The sequence below is a fragment of the Lissotriton helveticus genome, chromosome 2_1 (assembly GCF_964261635.1).
Source record: "Lissotriton helveticus chromosome 2_1, aLisHel1.1, whole genome shotgun sequence".
Taxonomy (NCBI): Eukaryota; Metazoa; Chordata; class Amphibia; order Caudata; family Salamandridae; genus Lissotriton; species Lissotriton helveticus.
Window position 1 is genome coordinate 1,541,390,957 of NC_136059.1, and position 14,309 is coordinate 1,541,405,265.

The 14,309-nt window shown below is 46.6% G+C and overlaps 1 protein-coding gene across 2 annotated transcripts in view; it reads left to right on the forward strand.

Moving 5' to 3' along the window:
* The window catches only part of DCTN6 (dynactin subunit 6), a 149,672-nt gene that overhangs the window by 109,041 nt on the left and 26,322 nt on the right, over positions 1-14,309 (forward strand). For both annotated transcript variants that reach the window (XM_078676495.1, XM_078676494.1), the window contains exon 6: positions 5,785-5,927. In XM_078676495.1, coding sequence (XP_078532621.1) covers positions 5,785-5,927 — 143 coding nt within the window. The remainder of the gene's footprint in view (positions 1-5,784; positions 5,928-14,309) is intronic.

Consider the following 14,309-nt stretch of genomic DNA (forward strand, 5'->3'; position numbering starts at 1 on the left):
GAAGCCTCTACCCCGATTATGGACATACTAGTCCCCCCCCAATTATCACATCGTCAGGCTGGACAGGTCTCCAGGCAAGACGGGCGGGGGAATTGCATGCATTTTTAGGAGCAACCTCTCCGTCACCAAAGTCAACTCCCCCTCCCTCTCCTCCTGTGAACTCCTCTGCCTCGACATCACCAGCGAGGGCATACAAGTTTGTGCTTTACATCTCATCTACCACCCGCCTGGTGGGAACATCATATTCACCCAACAACTCATGGACTTGATCACCTCCAATGCCGGTCGGCAGACCACCCAAGTCTACCTGGGTGACTTTAATCTCCACTGGAACGACCAAAAAGACACAGTGGTGAATAGTCTCAAAACTTTCCTTAAAGCTCTTGACCTCACCCAAATATGCGAAAGACCAACACACGACAAAGGCGCGATACTCGATCTCATCATTGCCAAAGAGAACTCTACACTACTGGAAGCGATACAACCCTGCGACTGGTCAGATCACCACATTATCACCTTCTTTATCAATGAAAAAGTTAAACCTAACCCGGCTCAACCAACCAAATCCAAAACATGGAAAAGGGACATGAAGAATCTTAACCCCGCTACCCTGCCTCCCCGCATAGGCAATCGCCTCCTTCCCCCTTCAGGTACCTCGGATGTTCACTCACTGATGGACCACTACCGTGACTCTATGAATACAATAGTCAATGAAGTCGCCCCACTGCAACTGAAGAGAGTCTCCACCAAAATTTCTAACCCCTGGTATGATGACAGACTCAATGACGACAGGCGTACTATGCGAATGGCAGAGCGCACATGGAGATCGGACCCCTCAGCATTGCACCTCAAAAGGCTTAAGAACAAGAGAAATGCCTACTTCAGGAAAATAAAGCGCGCAAAATCGAACTTCTTTAGCCGCCAGTTGGACCAAGCAAAAAACAGGCCAAGAAAGCTGTTCGAACTAATCAAGACCCAAACGAAGACACAACCCTTACAATCAAACAGTGCAACAAGCGACACCCCACACTGTGAAGCCTTCTCTGCTTTCTTTAAGCTAAAGACTGACAACATTAGAAATGACCTCATCATGGATGTAAACCGCTTCCCCATTCACACCAGAATGACTAACATTCAACCTAAAAACAAGGCATCATGGCTGTACTTCGATACCTACTCGGAAGAAGCAATACACAAACTGCTCTGCACCTTGAAGCCCTCTAATCACCTCACAGACCCTCTACCTGCTAATGCTGTAAAAGAGTTCATCCCCCTGCTCCTCCCTCTCGGGACCAAAATCATCAACAGCTCCCTTCAACAAGGCCTCATCCCAGACTCCCTTAAGGTGGGGCAAGTCACGCCTATACTCAAGAAACCTACAGCTGATCCTTCTGACCTAAACAATTATCGGCCCATCACCAATATCCCCACCCTGGCCAAACTGCTGGAGAAATGTGTCCAACTCCAACTAACAAAACACATTGATCAATTTGACCTCCTCAACCCTCATCAATCTGGGTTCCGAGCGAAACATAGCACGGAAACAGCTATGACACACATAATTGATGACGCCCTCCAAATTCTTGATCGCAATGAGTCCTGCCTCCTCATCCTTCTTGACCTCTCTTCAGCATTTGACACGGTCAAACATGAGAACTTGCTGGAACTGCTAAGCACTAGAATGGGTCTATCAGGAACTGTTCTCAAATGGTTTTCGTCCTTCCTTCACAACCGATCTCAGAAATTCAAGATCAACAATGTGCTATCTACACCTGTGCCTGCAGATCTAGGTGTTCCACAAGGATCCTCCCTCTCCCCCACACTGTTCAACCTCGTCATGGAACCGCTCGCCACCTTGCTCCAAGCTTCTAATGTCCAATTCCATATGTACGCCGACGACACACAACTTTATCTAAAGCTACAATCCCCGGAAGATATCAAACTTCTGAATTCCACGCTTATCAACACTCAATCCTGGCTGGCCGATAATCACCTCAAACTAAATGCTCTGAAAACTGAGTTCCTACTCATCTCACCCCCGGCGAAAATTTCCACCACCCAAACGTGGCTCAATAACCTAACAGCACTTAATGTCCAACCTACCATCGTGGACTCGGCGAAATCCCTAGGCATCACACTCGACGCCAACCTCAACATGCAGCAGCACGTTAGCAAAGCCACAAAAGGAGCTAACTTCCAAGTCAACACACTGAGGAAAATTAAACCCTTCCTCCCTGCCGAAGACTTCCGAACGGCTGTGCAAGCTTTAGTCATCCCTCGAATAGACTACGGAATTGTGGCCCTCAGCGGACTCCCGCTATCCACAACAGCACCCTTAAGAGCCTCCCTGAACGCTGCCGCGAGACTCATTACTGGCTCAAGAAAACATTCGCATATATCCCCAGACTTAAAGTCCCTAAAATGGTTGCCTATTGAAGCCAGAATACAGCTAAAAATTGCAGTCATGACACACGAGGCCGTGCACCACAATGCACCCAACTACCTCGCTCAAAAGTTGTCTATATCAGGAGGTTCGAGATCCAATAGAAGTGCTAAAAATCTACTCCTGAAGCCCCGTAGATTCCAGAAAGAGAAAACATACAAGCGCTCCTTCTCAGGAATGGCACCCAGGATCTGGAATGCGCTCCCTCCTGAAACCAGGCTTATCTCCTCCACCGCACTCTTCAAGAAAGAAGTGAAAACCATCCTTCTGGCCAAGATCTCCTGAACCTAAACCTTAAGACCTTACAGGTGCTGGATCAGAGACTCTGCATTGCTCTGTACCTCTGTTCACTTTGACCTTTGGCACTATACTTCTACTTGGTGGGGATACCACTACATTACGCTCTCACTACCGACCAATATATGTTACACTTAGTTTACTGATTCACTCTCCCGATGCCCCCACTCAGTGTTCTCTCTTTACTAGGGTATTGGTATAAGCCTTCCACGCACCCAAGGTGTACCTGAACACCTAGGTAGTGGGGTCAATGACTTGTGCCGTCCTATATTATCCTATATTATTCTGTTTACCTGATTGTATTTTGATATGTTCTATGTATGTTATTATTATCCTACCATGTTTGTACTATTATACTGTTCACCCCTTCTGCCCTCTCTCCGTTGTGAAGCGCTCTGATATCTGTAAGGATCTTGTTCGCGCTATATAAAACTTTGAATAAATAAATAAATAAACACGTTGGCAATTAGTTCTTGCATGGGTGAGGCCTATTGGCTTTGCTTATGCTTGTTCTTTTGTAGAGATGTTAGTTGATTTATTGTTGATTGCTTTGCATGATTCTTATTGCTCATATTAATGGGGGGGGGGGCTCGTTCCTCTCCCCTTTATTGGACAAAAAGTTGGTTTGCTATATATATATATATATATATATATATATATATATATATCCTTTCACGAAAAAATAATCCAGCACTCCGCTCGTTAGATGAAGTAAATTTATTCAGCACACTGTTACAGCTGTAATAGTGTGCTGAATAAATTTACTTCATCGAACGAGCGGAGTGCTGGATTATTTTTTCGTGAAAGAATCAAAAACGGGACCCTGTCCTGGTCCCGATTCCAGCACCAACTTGTAAGTGCTCCCTCTGCGACAAGACGGTTCGTGATTGATCTATATATATATATATATATATATATCCGTGTTCGCTCTCCCTTCTGAGTGCTGATGATGGGTAGACATTCTAAATATTGTTTTTGAAGCAGTAACCATTTGGTTGGTACAGTGTTGTTGGGGTGATGAGTCTTGGAACAATTTGGTTTGAGGCATATTGTTTCCAGACGCCTGATCTTTGAATCGTGAATGGTAGTCCAGTTCTCATGTCTACTGCAAAAGCTCCCTTGCATTGAATAGTTTTTAAGCATGTATCAACATTTAATGTTAATTTCTCCATTTATTTTTACATTCATGATCTGTGACTGATGCTAAGCCTATATTGATATGCTGCATTTATTAAACAGCTAGACACAAACGCTTAAAATCACCCAAAGGCATCTTCGTAGGGAAAGAAACTGTGGACACTGTATCGAAGGGAAAAGATTTGCACACAGCAGTTGGTATTTCTCGGTTTTGAGCAGGCTGATAGGGTGATTGGTTGAGTGGTGAGAACACAGGGCACAAGACGAGGGCACACGCGGGTAGACGTCGTCTATCCACTCTCTTCACTGGGTAGACGCTGTCTACCCTAACAAGACATTGGGCCCTACCGAAAAGTGCTTAACTCCTCTCGGTGTAATTGTCAGACACTGGGATACAATCAGCAGCGCCTGCACATTGCCTTCCCTCGTTCTGAGCAGCAACATGCAGGCGAGGGGGCATTGTTATTTTAAATTCAAGCTGGGCCCAAAACAAAGGCTGAATTTAAGGGGCCGTTAGGCCTCCTTTTGTTCGAGTATTCTGGCGGGGAGCTATCTGGAGCTTCACACCTATATGCAAGTGCAATAGAGGGGAAACAAAGGCACACAGCTGGTTATCACTACACAGGTATTTGAGAGGCTTAGTTTGACGTTTTTCAGCCCCTGTATATAAGTTATATGCATGCACTGTAAGAAAGCCAGATGTGTTGGTCTGTCCCGGTATTTACACAAATAATGTAACCACTATTTTGTTTAATTTTTTTAATATCACTGCTCATACCAGTGCAGGTTGTCAGAGCGCTTTACATCACATGCACAGATTATGCATTGACAAGATGTCGTAAATGTGTAAATCAATGTACAGGATGTGTTACATAAGCCAGTGAGGGTTACAAGGGGTGGGAAGTCGCATGTCCTTCGTAGCTCGTTTTGCTATATTAGAAGGATTACAATTTATACTCTGCAAGTTAAAAGCAGTAACCCACTTACCCATCTACATAAAATAAAAATGTCATCTGTGTGCAACATAATGTGCTTTGCAGGAGACCTATTAAACCTCTATGCTTCTTTGATTAAAACTGGGACTAGACAGAACACAGACCTCTCCAGTTAATATGTTAACCTCCAGAGTTATCATACCATTATTAATATTCCCTGAGATTTACTGGGCACACACAGATTTCTGAAGCAGGTGCCTTAACCCCATAAGATATTTTAAAATTCAGAATTGGCAACCAATTAAGCAGAACAGATGTACTGCCAAGTTTCTCCTTGTTGCTAATTCCTTTGTGGCAGAGTTAAAAAAAGAAATGTATAAATTGAGGCCAAGATTTTGCGTAGGGGTTGCGTTACTTTTTTGGCACAACCCCAATGCAAAATCTCATTTGTTAAATATTGTAATGTGCTCTTATTAAACCTGCTAAACATATGTGCAAAGTCTTAAGCTCTGATTTCACTTCTTGTGATGTCACTTCCTGTGAGGTTATGGGTTGTGATGCTACTTCCTGTGATGCTACGGGTGATGTAATTTGCATACTGCCTAAGTTGGTTAGTCATCCCACTTCTTTTTTGAGGACATCAGCACAGTGGAAACACATTGCTAAAGTCGTAGTGTTGTGAAAAGAGAGTACGCTTTCTTTGAACATTGCCTCCTGACTCTCATTAAAGAAAAAAGAATGAGTATCACTTTCTACTACTCACCCGAGCTAAATTATTAGTTTTGCAATATATATTTAGGCTTTCTGTTCATTCCCTTTACTACATATGCTGTTTTTTTACATATATATATATATATATATATATATATATATATATATATATATATATATATATATATATATATCTATATCTTTGGATTTTGAGGATTGTAATTTTTTTCACAGCAGATAACATTTGTATGTTTTTTACAGCATTCGTTGGTCGAAATGTTATTTTGACAAGTGGCTGCATTATTGGAGCATGTTGTAATGTGAACACATGTGAAGTAATCCCAGACAACACAGTTATCTATGGGGCTAACTGTCTCCGAAGAGTGCAGACTGAGCGACCACAGGTAGATATACCTTATATTTACTGTTTTTTCTGTTGGTACTCATACCTTTATTTAATATTGTTGTTGTTCTTAGTTCGAAGCCTACCAGACAATCCAGTTGGTCTGTTTGAAAAGAAGTACTTACGGGGATATTTCAAAAGCTTACCTGTGAATGCAATCTGCCCATTTCTTACCATAGGTGTTGTGGTTTGTCACTCACAATTGCTTGCTTTCTATTCCCTGGCTTTATTTGTTGAAGCCTGGCCATCTTATATTTGTCCCTTCAATGGAGTGCAGTCTGTTTACCATTTCTCTGATTCGCTCCTTCTATTATTCAATGGGTGCTGGCTTTTCGGGACCTTTCTTTTCGTTAAGGACTCCATTAGAGTGCATGTCTTTGGGTGTGCTGCTGTCTTCCCCGGCCACCATCCATTGCCCTTTGCTCCCTCCTCTTCTACAGCCCTCTGTTGTCATTTGCTTACCCCCCACATGCCATTATTACCATTGTGCTTTTGCACACACAGCCCGCTCCTTGCTACTACGTTCTTACAGTATCCTTATCCATGCAAGCCTGCCCTCTCTCCGTGTTGCTGTGTTGCGCACCTTCTACACAAACCACTCGCTCCCCCCAGTTTTTTTTGTTGTTTTAGAAATGCGCTTTTGTGCAAAATAATACAAGTACATTTTGCACTACTTCTTATTTACCAATCCATCTCAGATTGGTAACTAGAAAGATAAAAGATGTTTTCTTCATTTTGTAGTTGAGTATATGTGTTGCAGCGCTCCTTTAAAATTTTGCCTCCCAGAGAAGCTGGTGATATTTGGATCTGCTTCATCAGGGAGAAAATAACCTGCATGACCTTTGGATCAAATTCACTGGGGACCAAATACTGTAGCTCCACTTCTGAGGGGACATAGGGCCACCAAGAGTAGCATCACCTACTGTCCTAGCAAGGGGTATCACAGTGGATGTCAGGGTCTCTACTTTCTTTGACTGAAGTACACATCTCTCTTCCCCACCACTTCCCCTACCCCCGGAGACATAAAATCATTTGTACTCATGCCCTCTCAGGAACGCTGCAGAGTGATTGCCACAGCAGAGCAAAACAGTCGCTCGTTTTTTCTACTCCAGAAATGTTTGATTTAGCACCAGTTTTACAACACTACCTTTAGGCAAAAACCTTTTGTGGACCACAGTATTTTAAATGAAAGGAAAAAGGTGATGATTTGGGTGATGTCTCTAAAAGAGGTGTGGTCTAAGTATTTAATTAAGGACTTGGTTTAAAACATGTGAATTAGGGTCCTGTGCTTTACACTGCATGGTGCCTCTTTGTGAGATTTTTGCTATTTTATCCAGACATTTCACACAACAGCAAACATATGCCTAAAACAAGCCAGACCAATTGGATTTGTGAGTGCTGGTTAGCAGTTTGATATGAATAAATAACAATGTTTTTTTGTAAATAATGGAAGTAGTAATTTCAAATGTTACATACGTGACAATCCTTATGTGTGCACTGGAGAGAGCCCAAGAATTGGATGAGCATGTAATCGGAACACTGTTATGGCTCACTGACTTTAGCCTGAACTCCAGAGCTCTCTATCATGCCCCATTATGAACACCCTACTACAACCAGAACACATTCTGACACCTAAAAGCCCACTTGTACCAGGCAAGAAAATCCAATAGCTCAGAGCAGAGACCACTTGGCTTTGCGCCACTTAAACTACCAAAGCCTTCATCATCGAAGTCCGCTTCGACAAAACAAAGCATCCACCTCAAACTCCCTACAGTGGCCATCAGGACTAACTTCCTGACAGAAGTGCTTCAGCCGGCGGCAACCTCTTCGGAGCCCTTGCTGTCTTTTAATGATGTGCTTTTGGACGTTCTTTTGGGCACGTTGTCCATGCCCAACACAGGGGCTCCTGTGGACAGGAACGTGGCCTGGCTCCGGCCAATCCCCTCCCTCTCTCCCAACACCCCACTCCCAAGAGCATGGTTGTCCAGGCCTCTGCTTCCCAGAGCGCGTTCCCTTACGCACCTCCGGATAGGGAATCCAAGAAGGTGGAGCAGCTTGGCAAGAAGCTGTTTTCATCTGCCAGCTTAGGGCTGCTTTCGGTGAACACCACATGCCTCTTGGGTCGTTATTCCCACTCTGTGTGGGATACGGTTGCGCAGGTGCTGCCCAACTGTCTGGAGGAGGCACGGACAGTACTCTCCTAAGCTATAGCAGCTGGGAGGGACGCAGCTAAGATCACCATTCGTTGTGGGCTTGATATCGCCGACTCTCTGGGCAGGGAGATTTCCAGAACAGTGGTGCTTCGACACCATGCCTGGCTGAGGACAACTGGCTTCTCAGGGGATGTCCAGAACACTCTGATGGACATGCCCTTTGATGGCATTCGCCTCTTTGGCAATAAGGCAGATAGTGCGTTGGAGCGCTTTAAGGGCTCACGGGCTACGGCCAAGTCCTTGGGCCTGTCGGCCACTCGACATGCTCCGCCTTCTTCTTTTCGCTCCTTTTGTGGCCACGGAAGGGGTGCCCCAACACGTTCGTTGCAGAGCCACAGGCCTGCGCAGCAACATCCTCAGCGCGGAGGTGGGAACCGCCGAGGCGGTTCTGGTGGCCAGCGGGCGGGTCAGTCCCGTCCACCCCCACGCATCCACTGCAAAGCCTTCCTAGTCCGAACTTTCAAGCCCATCAAACGCCAGTGGGCGGCAGAATTTGCCATCATCTCCCCCACTGGCACAACATCACATTAGACAAGTGGGTGCTGCAAATTGTCCGAAGGGGCTACTCCCTCCCCTTCAAGACTACCCCTCCAGCCATGCCACCTCAGTACCACCGCATGTCGGATGACCTTCTTGTGCTTCTTCAGCAGGAACTGGCAGCCCTCTTGGCCAAGGGGGCCATCGAGCACGTTCCTGGGCCAGAAGTAGGCCGTGGTTGTTATTCCCACTACTTTCTGGTCCTCAAGAAGGATAAGGGCCTGCGTCCTATCTTGGACCTCAGGAACATCAGCCGCTTCCTCCGGAAGGAGAAGTTCAAGATGTTGATGCTAGCTGAGGTCTTGTCTGCCCTCGACCCTGGAGATGGTAGCGTTGGACTTGCAGGACGCATATTTCCACATCCCCGTCCTGCCGGCCCACCGGCGTTACCTGCAGTTCACCGTAGGCCACGAGCTCTTTCAGTTTACCGTGCTCCCCTTTGGCCTTACCAGCACCCCTCGATGTTCACGAAAGTGATGGCGGTGGTCGCAGCTTATCTGCGCAGATCAGAGGTTCCAGTCTTCCCCTATCTCGGCGACTGGTTGTTGAAGGCGGGCTCGCCCCACCCAGGCAGTCGTCTCCCACCTCCAGACTACGGCTGACCTCCTGCATTTGCTGGGCTTCTCCATCAACGTTCCCTCTCAGAAGCTCCTCTTTATCCGAGCAGTTCTGGACTCAGCGCAGTTTCGGGTTTATCCTCCCGAGCAGCGAGTCCGGGATATTCAGGCTATGATTCTGAACTTTCAGCCTCTATCCCGGGTTTCGGTCAGGATGACCCTCCGGCTACTGGGCCTGATGGCCTCCTGTATCCTGCTAGTGGATCATGCCAGATGGCATATGCGGGCTCTACAGTGGGACCTGAAGTTCCAGTGGGCACCGCATCAAGGCAACCTGTTCGATTACGTCCAGATCTCGGAGGGCACTGCACGACAATTGCAGTGGTGGCTTACAAGTCGGTATTGGGTCAATGGGAGATCCCGCTCCCTTCCCCAACCGGAACACACAGTTGTGATGGACGCGTCCCTTCTGGGATGGGGTGGCCACATGGGGGAGGCGGAGATCAGAGGACTCTGGTCTCCGGCAGAGTCCTGGCTCCATATCAACCTTCTGGAGCTTCGGGCGATCCGACTTCCACTGAAGGCATTCCTTCCCTCTGTCATGGGGAGAGTAGTGCAGGTGTTTACAGATGACACCACCGCCATGTGGTACTGCAACAAAGAGGGCGGGGTGGGGTCGTGAACCCTATGTCACAAGGCTGTGCGCCTCTGGACATGGCTGGAACATCAGGGCATTTCTCTGGTGGTTCAACACCAGGCAGGTTCTCCGAACGCCAGGGGGATGAACTCAGCCGCAGGTGCATGATGGATCACGAATGGCGTCTGAATTCGGACATGGCGCAAGGTCTCTTTCAGCAGTGTGGAGAGCCTTGGTTGGATCTATTCGCCACCGAAGAGAACGCGCAATATCATCACTTCTGCGCGTTGGAATTTCCAAGGTGGCTCTCGCTCGGCGACGCTTTTCGTCGCGAGTGGAGTTGCGGTCTACTATACGCCTTTCCGCCTATACCACTTCTACCCAGAGTGCTGAAGAAGATCAAGCGCGACCGTGCTCAAGTCATTCTTGTGGCTCCGGACTGGGCTCGAAGAGTATGGTATCCCAAGCTACTCAGAATGGCTATCGATCCCCTGATCTGACTGCCTCTTCGGGAGGATCTTCTGTCGCGCAGCAGAGGACGGTCCTCCACCCGAACCTGTCCAGCCTCCACCGCCTTGCGTGGAGATGGAGCTGCGGCAGTTGACATCTTTTGACCTGCCTCCCGAAGTTTATGATGGAATCTTGGCAGCCAGGCGTCCCTCCACTAAGATGGTATATGCCAGCAGATGGAATACATTTGTGGCATGGTGCACAGCAAAGGCTGTGGATCCCCTTTCTGCCCCTCTTTCAGAGGTCCTTCTTTTTCTCCTTTCTTTAGCCCAGCAGGGTTCTGCTCTGGGCACAATTAAGGGCTATCTCTGAGCCATTTCAGCCTTTTTACGGCTTCCAGATCAGCCCTCCCTTTTCAAGTGCCCTGTTGTAAATAAATTCTTAAAAGGCATTACTCATCTTTTCCCTCCTGCTACTTTTATAATGCCTCAGTGGGACTTGAACCTGGTTCTGACATATCTGATGTGTGCTCCCTTTGAGCCACTTCACAACTGTCCTCTTCGTCTCCTTACTTTAAAGACAGCTTTCCTGGTGGCTATCACCTCTGCCAGAAGAATGAGTGAGCTTTAGGCTTTTTCTTCTAAACCTCCTTTTCCCTCTGTCCATCCGGACAAAGTTGTTCTACGGACTCGTCCATCTTTTCTGCCAAAGGTTGTCACTGTCTTTCACATCGGGCAGACCATCGCTTTGCCTACCTTCTTTCCGCATCCCTCGAAAGAGGAAGGGCGGCTCCACTGTCTGGACCCAAAACGTGCGCTTTCATTCTACCTCAACAGCACACAACAGTTCTGGGTGGATGACCAGCTCTTTGTTGGCTACGTGGGCGCCAAGAAAGGTCGAGCCGTGCAACAAGCGGACCATCTCTCGGTGGGTTGTTCTGTGCATTAAGGCTTGTTATTCTTTGGCTAAAAAGGAGCCTCCAGTGGGGCTACGGGCCCATTCTACCAGGGCGACGGCAGCCACTACTGCTTTGGGACGGGGAGTTCCCTTGCATGACATCGGTCAGGCTGCTTCGTGGGCCTCGCTGCACACGTTTACCAAGCATTACTGCCTGGGCATCCAAGTCCGGAGAGACGGCTTATTTGGCCGTTCTGTTCTCCAGCACTTCCTGGTGTGATCTTGGTTCGCAGACCCACCACCAGGGTTGGTATTGCTGGGGTATCTATTCTAAGGTAAGGAATCTATCACTACGTGTTTCTTTAAGATGCACAAGTTACTTACCTTCGGTAACGATATAACTGTAAAAAAACATTAGTAGTGATAGATTCCTTACTGCCCACCCATTCTTCCCATTCTGCGAACTGTTTCTAGGGTTAAGGTCCTCCTTTTCAGGACCCTAGTTTTATGGCACCAGTGGTCAGTTTCTTGAATGGCTCTGCGTTCCTGGTGCGGAAAGTCGTGTACAGAACTGACGTCAGCGCGCGTGGGCGCGTCTAAGTAGCTCCAGCAACGTCATCTCGGCGACAACAACGCCCACGATGCATGCGGAGCGGCACGACGATGCCTACCGACGCGCTGGGATACTGCTGACGGAAACTTTCCGGATCCAGTCTGACGCCTGGGGGTAATTCTAAGGAAAGGAATCTATCACTACTAATGTTTCTTACAGATATATCGTTACCGAAGGTAAGTAGCTTGTGCATTAGATGCCTTGTTTCCTTCCACTGCTCCACACCAGAAAAGTTACATTTTCCTTTAGTTTTCAACTCTTCTTGGGCAAACTTGTATTTTTGTGCTCTCTCCTCCGCAAGCAGCCTTCCCCTCACATCCCCGCCCAATCACCTCATGCTTTTAACATAAAATACCTGTAGTTCGTAGGGAGGTGGTGACATCTTGGGCCCAGGGAGAGGCATTTTTAATTTGCTGGTACATGAATATCGCCAACACTTTTCCTATCTGATTCATACCTCATACAGAAGATGAAGCCGGTATAATGCACTATCATCTTAATGCCTTACCCGCGGCGGTTTTTCCGAAGCGGTGCGGGCGTTCTAAAGGGTGAGCGGGGCCACGACGGCCGTTGGACGTGCGCAGCACCAGGGAGGTAGCTCGCGCGACAGCAGCAGCGAAGGGGTTAAAGGCACCAGTGCAAGCCTGGCAGTAGTTGTTTACGGATCCAAGGACGGTGTCTACTTAGAAACTGGACCTCTACGTTTACTGGAGAACTGTAGACTGTATAAATGAGCCAGATTGGAATAAGTACTATAGTGGAACTTATTCTGTGCATGGGCTCACACAAAATGTTTTGGTCCTCTCTCCACGAGGTCACACAATTTTACCCAGTGTGCTACAACTGGCAGATACAGAATTGGCATATTCCTTGATTAGGAGCTATATAGCAGCTACTTCTGATATAAGGGGCAACCAATTCCAATAGTCTATTTATTACAAAGAATGATGCAGGAGATCAGACCGAGTTTGTTTAGAACTGTTCTCTTGGTTGCTAAACTTTCACCTTCCAGGTAGTTTATTTCATGGAAGACAGCATTCTCTCTGACAGTATGTCAGTGTGGTGAGTAGGAGGGCATATTCAAGCCCTTACAATTAAAGAACTTTACTGCAGATACTGCCAGAACAAGCTTATCCTCTGAATGAATCCTCACTTCCATTCAAATTTACCTGTACCACATAATCTACTCCGTGTTTTTTTTCTTAATTTTTTTTGCCATGAGTGCAGCAGAATTGCAATTTATACACTAGCACCAGCGATGTTGACTCTTTAATTTGGTCTAAACAAAAGCCTTTGTGATGTGATATATCATTAATGTTAGCTTTTGAAAATTGAAGTGAACAAGGCATAGCACACTGAATAGTACCTTACATAGCCCTGGCGCTCCAAAGGTTAGTGGGAAGATGAGAGGCTACTTTAACAAGATGCAAGCTGTATAGTCAAATCTGCAACTCTTTAAATCATCCTGGTCATGACAATTACAAGGCTGAAATGAAAAGAGTAGCTCACACTTTTGTTTATATAAATCTTTTAAATGTTCCTGTGTAACCATGAGACAGGAGAACTGCCTACATACCACACCCACGTTCCACCTTATAATTTCAAACCACAATAATCAAACATCCAGCTTTACATTATTGAAATGGTCAAACACATATTTGGGGTACTTTTTATTTTTTATGTTTACAGCCTCATAACCGATTCAGATTTTTCAGCAGAAGAGCAGTAATCCATGCCTTTCAACCACTCACTGAGTGGTCCAGTGATTCTAGTGTCGGGTCGTGTCCCTCTTAGCCACCATCAGCCCAGTTGCAACAAGGAATCGTGCCCATGGGGTACTCGCCCAGACCCTCCTATTACCAAGGATTGCGTGTTATGAACCTGTGTTAAACAGAGGCCAATTATTTGTCTCATACGCCTGTCCCTATATGCTATGGGGTTGAAGACCCCTAATTACTTGGTATGTTTTATTCAACTCAACAGAGGGGGAGTTACAGCCTTCTGTCTATGTGTGCTAATGACAGTCACAATTTCGAAAAGTAAAAGCCTAAAACAAAGTATGTGTATGTATGCAACCCATGTGTACCTCACACCTCACTCTGCCTTTCTCTAGAGAAAAAAGGGGAGGGGAGGTTGGCAGAGCCTCACTGGAGCAACACCCGGGGGAGGATATGGCAGGCTGGTACTCGCCTGGATCCTCACGTTCTCATCATCAGCAACTGCCAACCTATAAAAGAATGGGGATGAAGACTGTGCAAAAAGAAAAAACTCTATGTGTTCTACGTGTTAGTGACCCACTATGGTATGCCAAACCTCCTGTGTTCGAGATCTGGTCCCACCACCATAAAAAGAACTGAGCTATACTAGCCACTACAACTTTATTCTGTGCTGTACGCCCGCTCTAATTAAAAACAACCAACATGTTTCATCGCTGTGTGTTACTTTACCGGCGACTTCATCAGGGTTTTTGTTGGGTCAG